Here is a 16,722-nt window from a genome sequence, read left to right as displayed (position 1 = left end):
GGTGAGAACCTCCCCAGGTAAGAGGGCGGGTCCCCTCTGACCTAGACTGGACGGAGCCGGTTGGGAAAGCCCCGCCCCCGGCGCTCAGCCTCTCCCCTTCCCGGGCCTCCGGCGGGGTCCCCGGTGCCCCCTCCCCACGCCCCCTCCGCTGCCTGAGCGGCTCTGCAGCAAAGGGGCGCCCGCCAGCACCTGCCCTTTGCTCCGCTCGGCTCTCCCGCCCCCGGCCCCCGCGGGCAGGGCCCCTTCTGCAAACCGCACAGGAGCATCCTCCCCGCGGGGAGCGCGCGGGCACCTGGGGGCAGCTCGGGGCGCCTGCCGGGCCGGGGGTCGGGTCGGGTCGGGGCGCGGGCGGGGGCGGCGCCGCGGCGGGAGGCGGGCTGGGGGCGGGGCGGGGGGCGGTGAGGTAATTTCCGCGCTCGGGCGTCAGCTTGAGTCACCGGGGGCAGAATCGAAAGTGATCGCTGGCGCCGGGCGGGAGCCGGGGCGCCGGGCGGCGGGGTCCGTGCGCGGGGTAAGCGCCCGCGGGCCGGGCTCGGGGGTCTCCGGGGGCCGGGCCGGGGCGGAGGGGGACGTCCCTGGGGGGCGGGGGGCCGGGGTGCTCGGAAGCCACCTGCACCCTGGGCCCCGAAGCCCCCGGCCTGCCCCCGTCCTGCCCCCGTCCTGCCCCCATCCTGCTCCCCTGTCCTGCCCTCCCCGTCCTGCCCTCCCGGTCCTGTCCCCGTCCTGTCCCCATCCTGCCCCCATCCTGCCCCCATCCTGCTCCCCTGTCCTGCCCTCCCCGTCCTGCCTCCCGTCCTGTCCCCATCCTGCCCCCATCCTGCCCCCGTCCTGCTCCCCTGTCCTGCCCTCCCCGTCCTGCCCCCCGTCCTGTCCCCATCCTACCCCCGTCCTGCCCCCATCCTGCTCCCCTGTCCTGCCCCCCATCCTGCCTCCCGTCCTGTCCCCATCCTGCCCCCATCCTGCCCCCCGTCCTGCCCCCCATCCTGCCCCCCATCCTGTCCCCATCCTACCCCCATCCTGCCCCCGTCCTGCTCCCCTGTCCTGCCCCCCATCCTGTCCCCATCCTACCCCCATCCTGCTGCCATCCTGCCCTCACCCCGGGGGTGGGAGGCGGCCGTGGTCTCCACACCTCAGGTCCAGAACCCTTCGCGTTGCCCTGTTTACCAATATCCAGCAGGCTGGAGGTCCCCCCGGCCCCCCTGCAGGTGGACTCAGGATTCTCTGTGGAGTGGGGTGGGCTTTCCCACTCGAGGCTGACGCTGCGGCTGCAGCTGTTTCCTCCAAAACATCTCTCGGTGCCCTCAAAGTTTTCCCCGAAAGTTCCCCTCAGACCCAGGGCATCCCCATTTCCTTCCTTCTGCAGCTCCGAGGCTCGCAGTCCTGGCTGCCCCGCCCCACCCCTCCGGCTGCCCCGCGGTTCTCAGGAGCTATCACTTTGCAGAGCCAGGGAGGGGGGCGGGGGTGCATTGGGGGGCATGTGCTTGCTGTGTGTTTAGAGGAGTCTGTGCTTGAGGGGACTTCAGTACAAGGACCCAGGAGGGAGGCTCCCGGGAACCCAGAGAGTCCCTGGGCCCCCAGGGCATCTGCCTTTCTGCAGGCTCCTGTTGCCAGGGCAAACCACCCCCCCCCTCCGCCCCGCCGCAGGCTCCTCTCCAGCAGGTCCCAGAGACCCTTCAGAAGAGGGAGGGTCTTGGCTGGGTTGGGGTCAGTGGGGCCCAGCTCCTCAGACCTAGCACCTCTCCTCCTGTCTGGTGGACGGAATGCTCCCTGCTTCTGCTTCCACCTCCGCCGCCCCCGGCCTGATGGGGACGCCCCGTGTATCCGAGCCCCCACCCCGGGGTACACGTGGGCCTCCTGGCCTCGGGGTCTGACCTTGCTCCTTCCCTTCCAGACATTTCACATGGCTGAACAGCCCCAGAGGACCAGCTGAACCGGGAGCCTGGGATGCCGCTCCGCAGAGCCAGGCCAGAGATGGTGTCCCCAGGGTCCAGCTCATCGCCCAGCAGCCCCATGGCCACCAAGGAGCTACCTCTGGCCAGACTGTGTGCCCAGCTGGACCTGCGACTAGGCTGCTCCCGCTGTACTCAGCGCCTCAATGAGAGCACCTACCTACTGCGCCAGGTAGAGCACAGCTGTCCCCAAGCCATCCTGCTGGCCCGCTTCAAAGGAGCCACCAAGAGCAGGGTCTGGCGCAAGGTGGACCGCCGGCCCAGCTTCCCACGGCCTGCCCGCTATGAGGTCTGCTGGTACTACAGCCCGGGGCTCGGCTGCCAGCGCCACCACAACCAGTGCACCTTTGCCCGAAGCCGGGAGGAGGCCCTGGTCTGGACCTTCGAGCGTGAGCACAACGTCAGGCGCATGTGGCTGAAGTCCGAGCTGCAGGGCGGTGGGGCCCAGGGCGAGCTGCGCAGCCCAGCCGAGGCCATCCGTGCCGAGTACGGCGGCCACTTCCAGCTGCTGTGCTCCCACTGCTTCCGCTGCTGTCCTCCCCGCGTCTGCCCGGTGGACGCCCGGGGCCGCTGCCCCGAGCATGGAGCCTGCCCCTCGCTCCTGACCCACGTGAGCACCGAGGGCCGCTGCAAGCAGCAGGTTGTGGAGGTGCGGCCGCAGCCCCAGTACGGCCAGCCACTGGCCTACTGCATGTTCGTGGGGCGCGGGCGGCCCTGCCGGCACGGGGCATCCCGCTGCCAGTACGCGCACAGCGCGGTGGAGATGGCCGTGTGGGAGGCTGAGCAGCTGGACGGCCTCAAGCGGTGCGACCTGCTCTCGCCCGCTGCCCCCAGTGGGGAGGAGCGCACAGCCCGCCCTGGCCAGGCCCCCAGGGTCAAGCTGTACTGCCGGGCCTGCCTGGTCACCTGCCACTCCCAGGAGGCCTTTGAGAACCACTGCTCGTCCCTGGAGCACGCACAGATGGTGGTCTTGGACCAGGAGGAGTGCTGGGAGCACCGCAGCCCACCCACGGGGCTCTCCACATTTGAGCTCTGCCCAAAGTAAGGACCGTGGGGTGGGGGAGCGGGGTGGGAGGGTGAGCCAGGGGTTCCCTGTCCCCTCCGTGGTACAGGCGGGCCCCCACGTTGGCCTCTGGGGCTGGTCAAGGGAGGTTCATTGAGGCCATTGTTGCCGGGCCTCTTCTTGGCATAGGATAGAGGAGGTCCCTGCTCCCACCCTGCCGCCCCCAGGCCTGGAATGTGCCCCGCCTCCCCCACAAGCCAGCATGGGGCTGAGAGGGCTAAGCCCTGCTCTGCTTGCTCGCCTCCCCTTTCCTAGTCCCAGCCTCTGTGAGTATGGGGACATCTGCACCAAGGCGCATTCAGAGCAGGAGCTGCAAGAGTGGACCCGACGGGTGCAGGCCGTGAAGCTGCGGGAGCGGGCCGCCTGGCAGGAGGGGCTGGCGTCTTACCAGACGCGGCTGCTGGCTGAGTACCAGCGGAGTAGCAGTGAGGTTCTGGTGGTAAGCGGGGACCAAGTGAGTGGGAGGGCGTCGCTGGGGCCAGAGCCACCCCGCTGACAGCCAGGCTTCCCTGCGCAGCTGGCCGAGACCGTCGAAGGCGTGTCCATCACGTGCAAGCAGCCCCTGGTGCATGAGGCCCATGAGAAGAAGACTCAGCACAGCTGGATATTTGACGTCAACTCGAAGGTGAGGAGCCAGCAGGCCCCGGGTTGGCTGGGGTTTGGGGTCTGCGGCCGCTGCCTTGTGCCTCCCCTTGGCCACGCCCGTGTGACCCGGAGCACGTCAAGCGCTGTGGGGTTATTCTGTGCAGTGTCTGACAGAGGGTGGGGACCGGGCTAGTGACCGCGTGTGCCCGGAGCTTCCCTACACCGTGGCCTCACTCAGCATCCACGGGGGCTGCCTCAGCCAGCCTGTGGCCCCCTTTGCAGAGGGGACCCCAAGGTTCAGACTGGCCGAGCGCCCTTCTGGGGTGACAGCAGAGTGGGGAGGGCCGGGTGTGTCGCCTGGACTCTGACGGGTGGGCCGGGGCTGGGCGCCCTGACTGTGCAGTCTCTCCCCCAGGAGCCCCTGCTCCACGTGGCCCTGCTGAAGCAGGAGCTGGGCGCAGACTTCTGGCTGGCGGCCCCCGGCCTCCCGTCGGGCCAGCTCTATGCGAAGGGCGAGCGCTTCCAGGCGCGTGCCTCGCCAGCCGCGTTCCAGGTGGAGGTGCGCGTGCGGACTGCCTCCTTCGGCTGCTTCGAGCAGTGGCTGGTCTTGGACTTCGGCCGCAGGCCAGTGCTGCTGCGGAAGCTGAGGCTGCAGGCGGGCCAGGTGCCCTGCCCGGGGCTGCGGGGGAGGCCGGGGGACAGCCGCCCCAAGGAGCTGGAGCGCTGGCACACCGGCAACCGCCACGTGGTGCCTGGTGTGGTGCGGACGGCCGAGCAGGAGGCCCTGGTGGCGATGTACAAGGTGCCCGCCCTGGCCCTGGACTTCAGTCCCGGCGGCCTGGCCTCCGGACCCATGTCCTGCACCAACTACCGGCAGAGGATGCACCAGTTTCTCTATGAGGAGGAAGCCGTGCAGCAGCAGCTGGTGGCCAAGTGAGTGAGGGCGGGTGGGCGGGGGACGGCCGCTGCTGGGGTGTCGACGGCCGAGTGCCGGCCCCGTCCGCTGACCCTTGTCCTCCCCGCAGGCTGAACTTCCGGGGCGCGGTGGCCCTGAGGACGTCACTGCAGACGCCGGCCCTGGGCATGCTCTTCCCGCCGTCGGGAGCCCTGTTCGCCGAGGTCCCCAGCCCCTCCTCTCTCTTGCCAGACACGGACCAGGGCTTCCTGCTGGGCCGGGCGGTCAGCACAGCGCTGGTGGCCCCCGTCCCCGCGCCTGACCACACCGTGTACGAGGTGCGGCTGGAGACCCGGGCCAGCTCCGAGCAGGCACTGTGGCTGCTGCTGCCCAACCACTGCTGCTCGGCCCTGGGGCTGCAGCCCGAAACCAGCCCCACCTTGGAGGTGCAGTTCCAGGTCGACCCGCTGACCTTCCGCTTCTGGCACCAGGCGGTGGACGCGCTGCCTGAGGAGCGCCTGGTGGTGCCTGACCTGCCGACTTGCAACCTGCCCCACCCTCTGCCCATCCCGCCCGCAATGCAGGGCAACCGCAAGCAGAAGCTGGCTGTGGCCTTCATTGCGGGCAGTAGCCCCGGGGGCCGGCGGCCCATTGCCCCGCTGCTCATCTACGGCCCTTTTGGCACAGGCAAGACCTACACGCTGGCTATGGCCTCCCTGGAGGTCATCCGGCAGCCGCACACCAAGGTGCTCATCTGCACACACACCAACAGGTGAGCAGAGCCACCACCCAGACCTGCCCGGAGCCTGCTTCCCTAGGATCTAGGGCTGGGGAGCGTGTGCCACTGGCTTGGGGGGTCACCGCCAGAGAGGAAGGGGAGGCCGCTGGAGGCCCGGGCATGACCGCCCGTGTTGCCTGGCCATCGGCCCAGTGGGGCTGGGCTCGGCTCGCATCCTCTGGCTGCCCTGTGGACGCTGGGGGGCGGGGAGCAGCGCGGCCCCTGGGGTGAGTCTGGTCACTCTGACCCTAGGGACCCTCTGTCCTAGCTGACTGGTCCTGGGCTAAGAGACACAGGGGACACCTGTGCTTCAGGCCCAGTGCAGGGCGCCCCGGGGTCAGGGTGTGCTGCTTGGGGAGGGGCCCGGGGCGAGGTCCTGGCGTCGTCTCTGAGACGAACACAGACTCTTCCCTCAACCTCTCACCCGATCCCCTCGGTCAGTGTGGTTTTCTTAGCTCCCAGCACTTGCTGCTCAGGAGGGGTCTCTCCCGCGGGGGCCCGGCTTCTGCCCCAGAATGCGCTGGCCCTGGGTGTGTGAGGGGCTGGCCTCAGTGCTCCTGAGAGCCGGCGCCAGGTCTCCCGGCCCCTGGCCCCCCTGCGGCTCCCCCATCTGCCTCTCTGCACGGCCGGCCCCTCCTTCACCTCCTCCGGGGAGCCCTCCCTGGCCTCCCCGACCTGCGCTGTTGCCAGTTCTCGTCTGGCTCTGACCTTCCGTGTTTCTCTGTCTGTGTGTCCGTCCTCTGTGCTGGTGTTTAAGCTCTGTGGGGGCAGGACAGGCCTCGCTGCAGGCCAGGCCGGGCTCACAGTCGGGGCCTGAATGGACAGCCGCTGAGGCCCCGTGTGCCCTTCTGCCCTCAGTGCGGCCGACATCTACATCGAGGAGCACTTCCACGGCTACGTCAGCAGCGGCCACCCCGAGGCCGCCCCGCTCCGGGTCATGTACACGGACCGGCCGCCCAGCCAGACGGACGCCACGGTGCTGCAGTACTGCTGCCTGACGCAGGACCGCCGGGCCTTCCGCGCACCGACGCGGGCCGAGCTGGAGCAGCACCGCATCGTGGTCACCACCACGTCGCAGGCCCGCGAGCTCAGGGTGCCCGCCGGCTTCTTCTCGCACATCCTCATCGACGAGGCCGCGCAGATGCTGGAGTGCGAGGCGCTCACCCCGCTGCGCTACGCCGCGCCCGGCACCCGCGTGGTGCTGGCGGGGGACCACATGCAGGTCACGCCCCGGCTCTTCAGCGTGCCCAGGGCCCAGGCGGCGGGGCACACGCTGCTGTACCGCCTGTTCCAGCACTACCAGCGGGAGGCGCACGAGGTGGCCCAGCGGAGCCGCCTCATCTTCCACCAGAACTACCGCTCCACGGAGGCCATCCTCAGCTTCGTCTCGCGCCACTTCTACGTGGCCAAGGGCAGCCCCATCCACGCCAGCGGCCGCGTGCCCCCGCACCCCAGGCTGCACCCGCTCATGTTCTGTCACGTGGCGGGCAACCCCGAGCGCGACCTGTCCAGCACGTCCTGGCTGAACGCGGCGGAGGTGGCTCAGGTCGTGGAGCAGGTGCGGGACCTCCACGACGGCTGGCCCTCCTGCTGGGGCGCCCGGGAGCAGAAGCACATCTGCGTTGTGTCGCACGGCGCCCAGGTAAGTGCACCCACCTGCGCTTGAGCCCCGTGACTGCAGCCGGGGCGGGAGCTCCGGGGCACTGGGTGGGGGGGCCAGAGTCCCACCCTTGGGGGGCCCGCACCGCACGCCCAGCGCTCACCCAGGCCCGCTGCGCCGGCCGCGTGTCTCCAGGTGACTGCGCTGAGGCAGGAGCTGAGGAAGAGGAACCTGGGCCAGGTGTCCGTGGGCAGCTTTGAGATCTTGCCAGGTGGGCGCCGGGGGCGGGGGCGGGGGCGGGGGGGCCTCCCCTCCTGGCCTGGCCTGGCCTGACGGTGCCCCCTTGCAGGCCGGGAGTTCCGGGTGGTGGTGCTGAGCACCGTGCACAACCACCACAGCCTGCTGAGCTCAGGGACAGCCTCCCTCGGGTTCTTCACGGACGCCCGCGTGCTCAACACCATCATGACCCGCGCCCAGTCCCAGGTGGTGGCCGTGGGGAACGCTCTGGCCCTCTGCTCCTCCGGGGCCTGCAGCAAGCTCTGGAAGAGCTTCATCCGTGAGTGTGTGAAGCATCACAGCGTCTGCCCCGAGAGCCTGTCCCTGGAGCACATCGAGCAGGGCGTGCTTCAGCAGCAGCGCTGGGCCCTCCAGGCCGGGAGGTCTGCGGCAGCGGCGGCCCTGGACGCTGTCCCAGAGGAAAGGGCAGCAGGGGAGCCGGCCCCAGAGCGTGCGGCCACGGGGGCCACGGCTCGGGGGAGGACCTTCCCGTCTAAGACCTCGGCAGCAGGAGACAAGGCCGCGCCGCGGGCAGAGGCAGGGGACGCGGCCTCAAGGTCCTGTGGCCAGGGGCTGCTCCGTGGTGGGGGGCCCTGCCACGGTGCCCACGGAGGTGGAAGGCGCAACATCGGCACCATCGAGGACCTCGTCGCTGGGGGACGGGACCTCCAGGAATGCGGTGGCAGGGCTGACGGCCACGGAGAACAGGGACCCCGAGGACCCTGAGGACACTGAGTCCGACTTCTGGCCTTCTGACACGGAGCTCAACGCGGACGACTCCATCCTGCAGGAGCTCCTGGATGAAGGCCGGAACGTGACGGTCACCGTCCGGGAAGATGGGCTACTGGACACCATTGCCAGGCCCGAGTCCCCGCACCAGGCCCGGCAGTACACACACCTGCCACGGGCCACCCTGCAGAAACTACTCTGCTCGGAGCCCGAGCTGTACCGCCACTGTGCCTTCGTGCAGGAGACCTTCGAGCAGGCGACAGCCCTCCCGCTGGATGACGTGGCTTCCAGCCCCATCCAGATCAGGGGCCGCCTGCACTGTGGGATGGCCTTCAGCGGGGACGAGGTGCTCGTGAAGGTCCTGGGCCAGGACACGGGCTGCCCGGGGAGGCGGCAGGGCTGCGTGGTGGGCGTGCTCAAGAGGAAGCGCCGGGAGCTGGTGTTCGTGTGCCGCATGGATGAGTGGGACTCTCGCATCATGACCCCCGTCGATGGCTCTGTGACGAAGATCTTCGTGGCCGAGCTGAAGGACCCGCTGCAGGTGCCCATCCACCGCGTCCAGCAGGGCCGCGTGCAGCGGGTGGGGTATGAGCGGCTCACGGCCGAGGCCCGGGGCAGCCGGCTCTTCTGGGTGCGCATCGTCCTGTGGCGGCAGCGCTTCTACTACCCCCTGGGCATCGTCCTGGAGGTGCTGCCCGAGGCCACCACGTGGGAGCAGGGCCTCCGCGTCCTGGACCTGGAGCACGGCTTGAAGAAGCCCTCACTAGAGCCCGCAGCCCTCTGCAAGGTGCTGCAGAAGTACCGGGCGGAGCTTGGCCGGGCCCCCGACCACCGGGAGGACTGTCGCGGCTTCCCAACCTTCACCGTGGACCCCCAGGGCGCCCAGTACCTGGACGATGCCCTCAGCGTCCGCGATCTGGGCCCCAGGTACCAAGTGGCTGTGCACATTGCTGACGTGGCCAGCTCCCTTCCCAGGGACGGGGCCGTGGACCTGGAGGCCCGCAGGCAGGGCATCACGTTCTATGCCCCTGACCGGGAGCCGGTGCCCATGCTGCCAGCCGGCCTCTGCCGTGACGTGCTCAGCCTCCTGCCCGGCCAGGACCGCTTGGCCATCTCCCTCTTCCTCACCGTGGAGAAGGGCAGTGACCAGATTAAAAGCCTGCACTTCGCGCCCTCTGTGATCTGCTCCGACCGCCAGCTGTCCTACGAGGAAGCTGAGGCCGTGATCCGGAGGCACCCGGGTGGTGGCCGCGAGCTGCCCGCCCAGCTGGACTCTGTGGACGCCTGTGTCGTGGCCGCGTGCCACTTCTCCCGGGTGCTGCGCCGGCGCCGCCTGCAGACCGACTCCCACTACGAGCAGCCCAGCGAGGACTGTGTGCTGGGCTTCCGTGCGGCCCACGTCATGATCAAGGAGTACATGATCCAGTTCAACAGCCTGGTGGCCGAGCTCCTGGTGAGCAGCGAGCCCACGCGGACCGTCACGCCGCTGCGGTGGCAGCCCACGCCCGGTGAGCGGCAGCTGGGGGCCCTGTGTGACAAGCACCAAGAGCTGGTGGCCCTGTCGCTGCACCTCCGCCACCACCTGCCCAGCCGCGGGTCCCCCGGCAGCCACATCTACCTCCTGGCCTCCCTGTGGGAGCACGTCCAGCTCGCAGCCCGCGCCGGGGACTGGAACCGCGTGGAGGACCTCATCACCACGGACGACTTGCACCCTTCTCTGGCTCCCGTGGGCCTGGACCTCCGCAAGGCTCTGGCCCGCTCTGCGTTTGGCCGCTCCTGCCAAGGTGAGCGGCAGGAGGCTGGCCACTACTCGCTGCAGGTGGACTGGTACACGTGGGCGACCTCCCCCATCCGCAGGTACCTGGACGTGGTGCTGCAGCGGCAGATCCTGCTGGCGCTGGGCCGCGGCGGCCCCGCCTACTCCGCCCGCGACATCGACGGGCTGTGCCAGGAATTCAGCTACCAGCACGGGCGCGCCCAGAGCTACCAGCGCCAGGCCCGAAGCCTGCATCTAGCGGCGCAGCTCAAGGTCCAGCCGCGGAGCAAGCTGGGCTTCGTGGTGGGCGTGGAGACCGGCTCCCGCTGCTTCAGGCTGCTCTTCCCCGCCGACCCCGAGGCCCTGCCGGACCTCTGCCCCGTGCACTACCGCTCCTTGCAACTGGCCGAGCACCCCGGCAACCTGGAGGGGCGGCCGGGCCTGCGGCTTGTGTGGCGGCGCCGCATCTACTCCGTGTGGGCAGACGGGCCGCGCTCCCCGCTGCCGGGCGCCCTGCTCGACCCACACACTAGGCCCGTGGACGCCAGCCTGTGGCAGCAGCTGCTGGAGCTGGTGCAGGAGCAGCGGTGGCCGGAGCTGGCTGCCCTCGTGCGGGAGCAGGGCGCGGCGAAGCCCCAGCAGCGCATGCTGGGCCGGGTGTGGCAGAGCCCCTGCGGCCACTTTGTGGAGGTGGCCCGGGAGCTGGGCGGGGGGGACACGCTGCAGGTGCAGCTCAGTGCCACCCTGCAGCGTGGCTTCCTGGCACCGAGTCTGCAGCTGTGCACGGTGGCACCCGGCTTCACCCTCTGCCTGGAGCACGTGGAGCGGCTGGGCAGCTGCTTCCTGGACCAGATGCCCCAGGCCGTGCGAGACCGCTGTCCCGACGTGGCCGAGTACTCCCGCGTGTGGGGGCCCTTCTGCTCCTTGGAGTCGGCCACCGGCGCCGTCTTGGAGAGTGACTCCATCACGCTGCAGCACGTGAGCATATCCTGGGATGTGAAGCAGATGCCGCAGCGGCGGCTCCGGGGCTCCTTCTGCCTGGAATCCTCCTTCCTCAGTGAGCACTGCATCGACCTCAGCTTTGGCCACTGCTACCTCTGCCTCCGGCTCGAGGGGCTGCTGGCCGTGCCCGCCGCAGAGAAGCGGCTCCCCTCAGCTGGCCCCGGCCAGCCTCCCCCGGCCACCCCGGCCTGCGGCCCCAGCGGCCCCGGCCCCTTCCTGAGCATCGACCCCGACACGTACACGTGGGTGGCCCACGGGCTGACAGAAGACTGGGACCCGAAGGAGGGCCGGGCCGACCGGCAGGAGACCCCCAAGCAGGTGCACTTCTTCATCCAGCACATGGCCATGGAGAAGGTTCCAGAAGAGGTGCTGAGGCCTGGTGCCCGATTCACCATTGAGGTGCTGCCCAAGCAGCTTCCGGACATGTGAGTGGCCTCCACGGGGGGACGCCAGGGAGAGGCTGGCGGGCGGGGTGGGGCGACAGCTCCCTGGGTCCCCTCCCCGGGCCAGTCCTGCGGGTGCCCAGTGTCCCCCTCACCACCACCTGCCCCCAGTCGCAAGGAAGAAGCCGTGCGCGGGCTGAAGCGCGCATCCCCGCTGGTCATCAACATTGCCCTGGGCCGGCCCATCCCGCTGCCCCGCCAGCTTCTTTCCCAGCAGACCCGTGGCCGAGGTAGGTGGACGTCCGGCCAGCCCCCGCCCCGCCGCTGAGTCCCTTCATCCGGCCTGGGCCCTGCCCTGCACCCCTGCTCAGCCAGGCCTGACCCTCCCTTAGGGACATACAGCAGGTTCCTGGAGAAGCAGGCGTTCGACCTCCCTGGCGGCCCCCACACGCTGAACCGCAGCCAGAACAGGGCTGTCAGGGCGGCTCTGAAGAAGCAGTTCACCGTGATCCAGGGCCCTCCAGGTGGGGCCCCTGCCGGGGCTGTGGGTGCTTGGGGCTGCCCGGGGTAGGGGGGCGGCAGCTCTGCTCATCGCGTTCTCTGCCCACAGGGACCGGGAAGACAGTGGTGGCCTTCCACATCGTGTTCTGGTTTCACAAGTCAAATGAGGAGCAGACGGGGGCCTGTGACACCCCCAGGGAGAAGCAGCTGGGGGGTCCCTGCATCCTGTACTGTGGCCCCTCTAACAAGTCGGTGGACGTCCTGGCAGGTGCGTGGGGTTGGCTGTGGGGGCTTCGCCCAGGGGTGCTGGCCCGGGGACCGTCCCTGACGCCCCGTGGCCACCAGGGCTGCTCCTGAGCAGGAGAGCGGAGCTGAAGCCGCTGCGAGTGTACAGTGAGCAGGCCGAGGCCACAGAATTTCCGGTGCCGGGTGTGGGCAGCCGGGGCCTGCCCAAGAAGAGCCCCCGGGAGGGGAGGCCCAACCAGACCCTCAGGTGCGGTTGCTCAGCTGTGTGTGTGTGAGTGGAGGCCCCAATCCCGTCTTGGGCGAGAACTAATGCGGCTTCATGGATGTCCCCCACCCCAGGAGCATCACCCTGCACCACAGGGTCCGGCAATCCTCCAACCCCTACGCACCGGACATCAGGGACTTTGATGCCCGGCTGCAGAAAGGGGAGATCCTTTCCAAGGAGGACCTCAGCTGGTAAGCAGCCGGGGCCGTGGGGTTGTCTCTGGCCTCGGGCCGTGGGCTCGCTATAGGACCAGATGGCATCCCGGTGCAGGTACAAGACCATCCTGGGGAAAGCACGGAAGTTCGAGCTGGACCAGCACAGGGTCATCCTGTGCACATGCTCCTGTGCGGCCTCAGCCAGCCTCAGGAAGCTGGACGTCCGGCAGATCCTCATCGACGAAGCAGGCATGGCCACGGAGCCGGAGACCCTCATCCCTCTGGTGGCCTTCTCCAAGGCCGAGAAGGTGAGTGCCGGGAGCCCCGTGCGGGGGTCACGGGCTGTGGGTTTCAACCCGGAGGGCGGCATCGCGGTCATGGTGCGGTGGCAATGGCCACGGAGCTGCGTCCCTCTAGGCCTGTGCCCGCCTGCCCCCCAGGTGGTTCTTCTCGGGGACCACAAGCAGCTGCGGCCAGTGGTCAAGAACGAACAGCTGCAAAATCTGGGGCTGGATCGGTCTCTGTTCGAGAGGTACCACGTGGACGCGCACATGCTGGACACGCAGTACCGCATGGTAAGCCGGTCCCAGGGTCTAGGCCTCCGGCCCAGGTGTCACCACCCGGGGCCCTGACCTCCGGTGTCCACCTGGCCTTTTCTGGGCCACAGGAGGCCCCCAGGCCCCCCAGCTCTGAGCCCTAGGACAGGTAGAGAGTGACGTGCCCCTGGCACATGCCCTGCCTTGCAGCACGAGGGCATCTGTGCCTTCCCCTCCATGGAGTTCTACGAGAAGAAGCTGAAGACCTGGCAGGGCCTGAGGCGGCCGCCCAGCATCCTCGGCCACATTGGCAAGGAGAGCTGCTCTGTCATCTTCGGCCACGTGCAGGGCCATGAGCAGAGCCTACTGGTGTCCACAGATGAAGGGAATGAAAACTCCAAGGCCAACCCGGAGGAGGTGGCCGCGGTGGTGAGTGCCAGTGAGACCTTCCTAGTGCCCCAGGGTCAGGGAGGGCTTCCTGGAGGAGGAGGCAGAGGAACTGAGGGAACGGGCGAGGCCCTGGTGTCCAGGGCAGGAGAGGCGCCTGGGCCAGCTTCAACAGCACCCCCTTGGTCCCTCAGGTCCGCATTGCCAAGCAGCTGACTCTGGGCAGGACAGTGGAGCCCAAGGACGTCGCCATCCTCACTCCCTACAACGCTCAGGCTGCGGAGATCAGCAAGAGGCTGGTGCGAGAGGGCGTCTCCGGAGTGACCGTGTGCTCCATCACCAAGAGCCAGGGTGAGGGTGGCCCTGGGGCAGGGGGCGCGTGCCACGCGGGTCCCAGGGTGGGCGAAGCGCCGGGGCGGGCCTCATGGTGCCGGCCCAACTGCAGGAAGCGAGTGGCGCTACGTGCTGGTGAGCACGGTCCGCACGTGCCAGGAGAGTGACCTGGACCAGCGGCCAACGAAGAGCTGGCTCAAGAGGTTCCTGGGCTTCGTCGTGGACCCCAACCAAGTGAACGTGGCCATCACCCGGGCCAGAGAGGGGCTCTGCGTCATCGGTAAGGTTGCCTGCCCGGGGGTGGGGCGGGGCGGGGCGGGGCGGGGCTCCCCAGGGGTGTGGCTCCCGGTGGGCGGGGCTCCCCGGGGTGCGGCTCCTGGGTGGGCGGGGCTCCTCCCTGGGGGCGGGGCTTCTGGGTGGGCGGGGCTCCCCGGGGGTGTGGCTCCTGGGTGGGCGGGGCTCCCCCGGGGGTGTGGCTTCCTGATTGGGCGGGGCTCCCCTGGGGTGTGGCTCCCGGTGGGCAGGGCTCCCCGGGGGTGTGGCTCCTGGGTGGGCGGGGCTCCCCGGGGGTGTGGCTTTCCCGGTGGGCGGGGCTCCCTGGGGGTGTGGCTTCTGGGTGGGCGGGGCTCCCCGGGGGTGTGGCTCCTGGGTGGGCGGGGCTCCCGGGGTGTGGCTCCGTGATTGGGTGTGGCTCCCGGTGGGCGGGGCTCCCCGGGGGTGTGGCTTCCGGTGGGCGGGGCTCCCCTGGGGTGCTCCCTGGGGGGGCACTGGGCGGGCTGGGCCCCCCACGGAGCCCTCCGCCTTCCCTCGCCCCGCAGGAGACCACCGCCTCCTGAGCTGCTGCCCCCTGTGGCGGCGGTTCCTGGACTTCTGTGAGGCGCAGCGCAGCCTGGTGCCCGCCGGCCAGGTGCGCGTTTGCAGGAGGCCCGCCGTGGCTCCCGGGAGCGGCCGCTCCACCTGCCCGGGCCTGGGGCTGCCCCGCGGCAAGGCCAAGCCCTGAGCCCTGCCCCGCCCACTGCGCAGAAGCCCGGGCCCTCCGCGGGCCCTGCTGGCCGCCTACCTGGTGGCTCGTGAGCAATAATAACCCCTTTCCGGGGTCTTGGCCTCTCCCGGGGCAGGGAGCGGCCAGGCCCGCGCAGCCGGCAGGTGCGGACACTGGGGGAAGAACGCCGGCCTCCTGGGGAGCTGCTTCCCTTGGGACATTGGGTGACAGGGAACGCTCAGGGGTCAGGGAAGGGGGCCTCTGGGCCTTCTGGTGTTGCCCGGAAGGTTAGAGGCCGGGAAGGAGGTCCCAGCCGGGCTGCTCTTCGGTCCTTGGATGCCATCCCTGACCCCACTGGGTGCTGCTGGCTGGGGAGCTCGGTCTACTTTCTTCTTTCTTTTACTTTTTTTGTTTGTTTGTTTCAAGTAGGCTCCATGCCCAACGTGGGGCTTGAACTCCTGGCCCTAAGATTAAGAGTTGCATGTTGTACCGACTGAGCCAGCCAGGCCCCCCTATTTTTAATTTTTAAATAAGCCAAAAGCCAGTGGCTTTTTTTACTGGAACAAGTTCCTTCGCCCAAACTGACAGAGAGGCCCCCTGGAAGAGAGGGCCTGTTCTGTGTCCGCACCACCCTAAGTGGGACCCCAGCCCTGTGTCCTTCAGGAGCCACCTGCCCTTGCAGGAGGAAGGGAGGACCAGAACCAGGTGCCCACACCTGGACCATGGGTGTGCGGGGTGGCCTGGGATTGGGATGACCCTGGATGGGCAGCCTTCTTGTGCCTTCAGCCTGACCTCTGCCTCCCCTTTGCAACCTCAAGCCTGCTGCCAGGTCAGGACTTTTGGGACAACCTGTCCTGTGTTTGCAAGGTTGAGGACCTTCATTGTCACTCAGGGTGCATTCATGTCCTTCCTGCTCTGGAAACTTCTGCCTTGATATCCGCCCTCACCTCAGGCCACCCCAGCCCACCCCCAGGCAGCTCGGGCCCAGAGTCTCTGCACTTCCACCGTCCCCACGGCCTGAGGGATGCTGCCAACAAGCTGCTTATACTAGGAGGGGCCTGCCCTCCCTGTGGCCTTGCTGCAGAGCCCTCTGCCAGTGGTGGGGCAGGGGGCCGGGGGTGGGGGGGTGGGCGGGGACGACAATGATGATGTTCTGATATTTGCTACAAATCAAATGTCTACATTCCAATTTATATATATTTTCTTGTTTCTGTGCTATACGATTCAATAATAATTTTATCATAAAGAACACTCCGAATGTTATTCTCACTTCTGGGTGTTTGGGGTTTACTGGGTCAAGAAAGGGTGGCCTGTCCTCTTGTTTTGGGTTGCAGGGTGGCTATGGCGTCTGTCAAGAACCAAGAGCCCATTATAGCTGGATACCGGACAAGCAAGGACTCAGGGGCTGGTGTCCCCACATCATAGCTGACAGCAGCCGGCAGGCTGAGGAGTGTCTGCCCCACAACACGGGAAGCTGGGTGGTGGTGACCAAGGGCCACAGGGGTGAGCTGCGTCTAGGACCGCGTGCCCAGCCTAGTGAACTCTGACCCCAGGCAGGGCTGGTTGCAGAGTCCAAGTCCAGAGTCCCCAAGGCTGCCAGCCCTGACAGCGTCCTGCGAGGTCCAGGGTCTGAATACTCCCCAAGGACGCCTGAACACTGCGTACCTCCTCCAGGCCAGCTCAGGCCACTCAGGGTTTGGCTCGTTTGCTCTGAGCGCCCGGGGCCTCCAGCAGCACCAGCTGTGCCGAGGCCAGCGCGGCAGGCCCTGGCCTCCCTGATTGCCAGCGTGGGTATCAGACGGGTGTGGAGGGTCAAGGAGCCTCCAAGGCCTGTGAGCCCCCTGTGAGGCTGCAGAGGGGGCCAGACCAGCCCGACCCGGAGGGGGTCTTGGACAGCCGTACAGGCACGGAGGAGTCCTGCTACCTGGGGAGTACTGAAGGGAGGACCAACAGGTGCCCTGCGGCAGGAAGTCGTGCCCTCATCAGCCCGGAGTCCGGCAAGGCTCGAAGAGGCGGGAGTGCCAGGCTTGGTGGCGAGGGGCTCTCACCGCAGGGACCCGCCTCCCTTGGTGACCCCCAACACCGGACTCCCCCTTCTTGGTGCGATCTGTGACCTGGCACAAACCGGGATCCCTGGGCTCTGGCTCTGCTCTCTCTGCCCCACCCCTGCCCCCACCCACCTCCCCTCTCCAGGGTGCCTTGGGGTGACTGGGCCTTGAGGAACATCCAGGAGTGTCCACCCCACAGCCACTTAATGCCACAGTGAGGCCTGGCCTCCTGAATGGCATGCAGCAGCGCCCA

The 16,722-nt window shown here is 68.6% G+C and overlaps 1 protein-coding gene across 1 annotated transcript; it reads left to right on the top strand.

The window, feature by feature from the left end:
* Positions 1-405: 405 nt before the first annotated feature.
* Positions 406-15,539, top strand: HELZ2 (helicase with zinc finger 2). The gene is made up of 21 exons (XM_038572876.1): positions 406-511; positions 1,892-2,990; positions 3,268-3,451; positions 3,530-3,637; positions 4,013-4,530; positions 4,623-5,264; positions 6,129-6,912; positions 7,066-7,141; positions 7,220-7,736; positions 7,819-11,058; positions 11,188-11,306; positions 11,409-11,540; positions 11,627-11,785; positions 11,863-12,010; positions 12,103-12,219; positions 12,299-12,491; positions 12,624-12,758; positions 12,930-13,148; positions 13,301-13,457; positions 13,552-13,719; positions 14,258-15,539. Exons 2-21 carry the CDS (start codon positions 1,945-1,947, stop codon positions 14,437-14,439), a joined length of 8,844 nt encoding a protein of 2,947 aa, XP_038428804.1. The 5' UTR covers positions 406-511; positions 1,892-1,944; the 3' UTR covers positions 14,440-15,539.
* The last annotated feature ends 1,183 nt before the right edge of the window (positions 15,540-16,722 follow it).

The sequence above is a fragment of the Canis lupus genome, chromosome 24, assembly GCF_011100685.1.
Source record: "Canis lupus familiaris isolate Mischka breed German Shepherd chromosome 24, alternate assembly UU_Cfam_GSD_1.0, whole genome shotgun sequence".
Classification (NCBI taxonomy): Eukaryota; Metazoa; Chordata; class Mammalia; order Carnivora; family Canidae; genus Canis; species Canis lupus.
The sequence above is the reverse complement of the archived record's forward strand: the minus strand, read 5'-3'. Positions and strand labels throughout refer to the sequence as shown.

Coding starts and splice junctions, on each gene's coding strand:
- HELZ2 (XM_038572876.1), top strand. CDS start 1,945: ATGCCGCTCCGCAGAGCCAGGCCAGAGATGGTGTCCCCAGGGTCCAGC. Junction 12,011..12,102: donor AGGCCCAACCAGACCCTCAG/GTGCGGTTGCTC, acceptor CCCCCACCCCAG/GAGCATCACCCTGCACCACA. Junction 13,720..14,257: donor AGAGGGGCTCTGCGTCATCG/GTAAGGTTGCCT, acceptor CTCGCCCCGCAG/GAGACCACCGCCTCCTGAGC.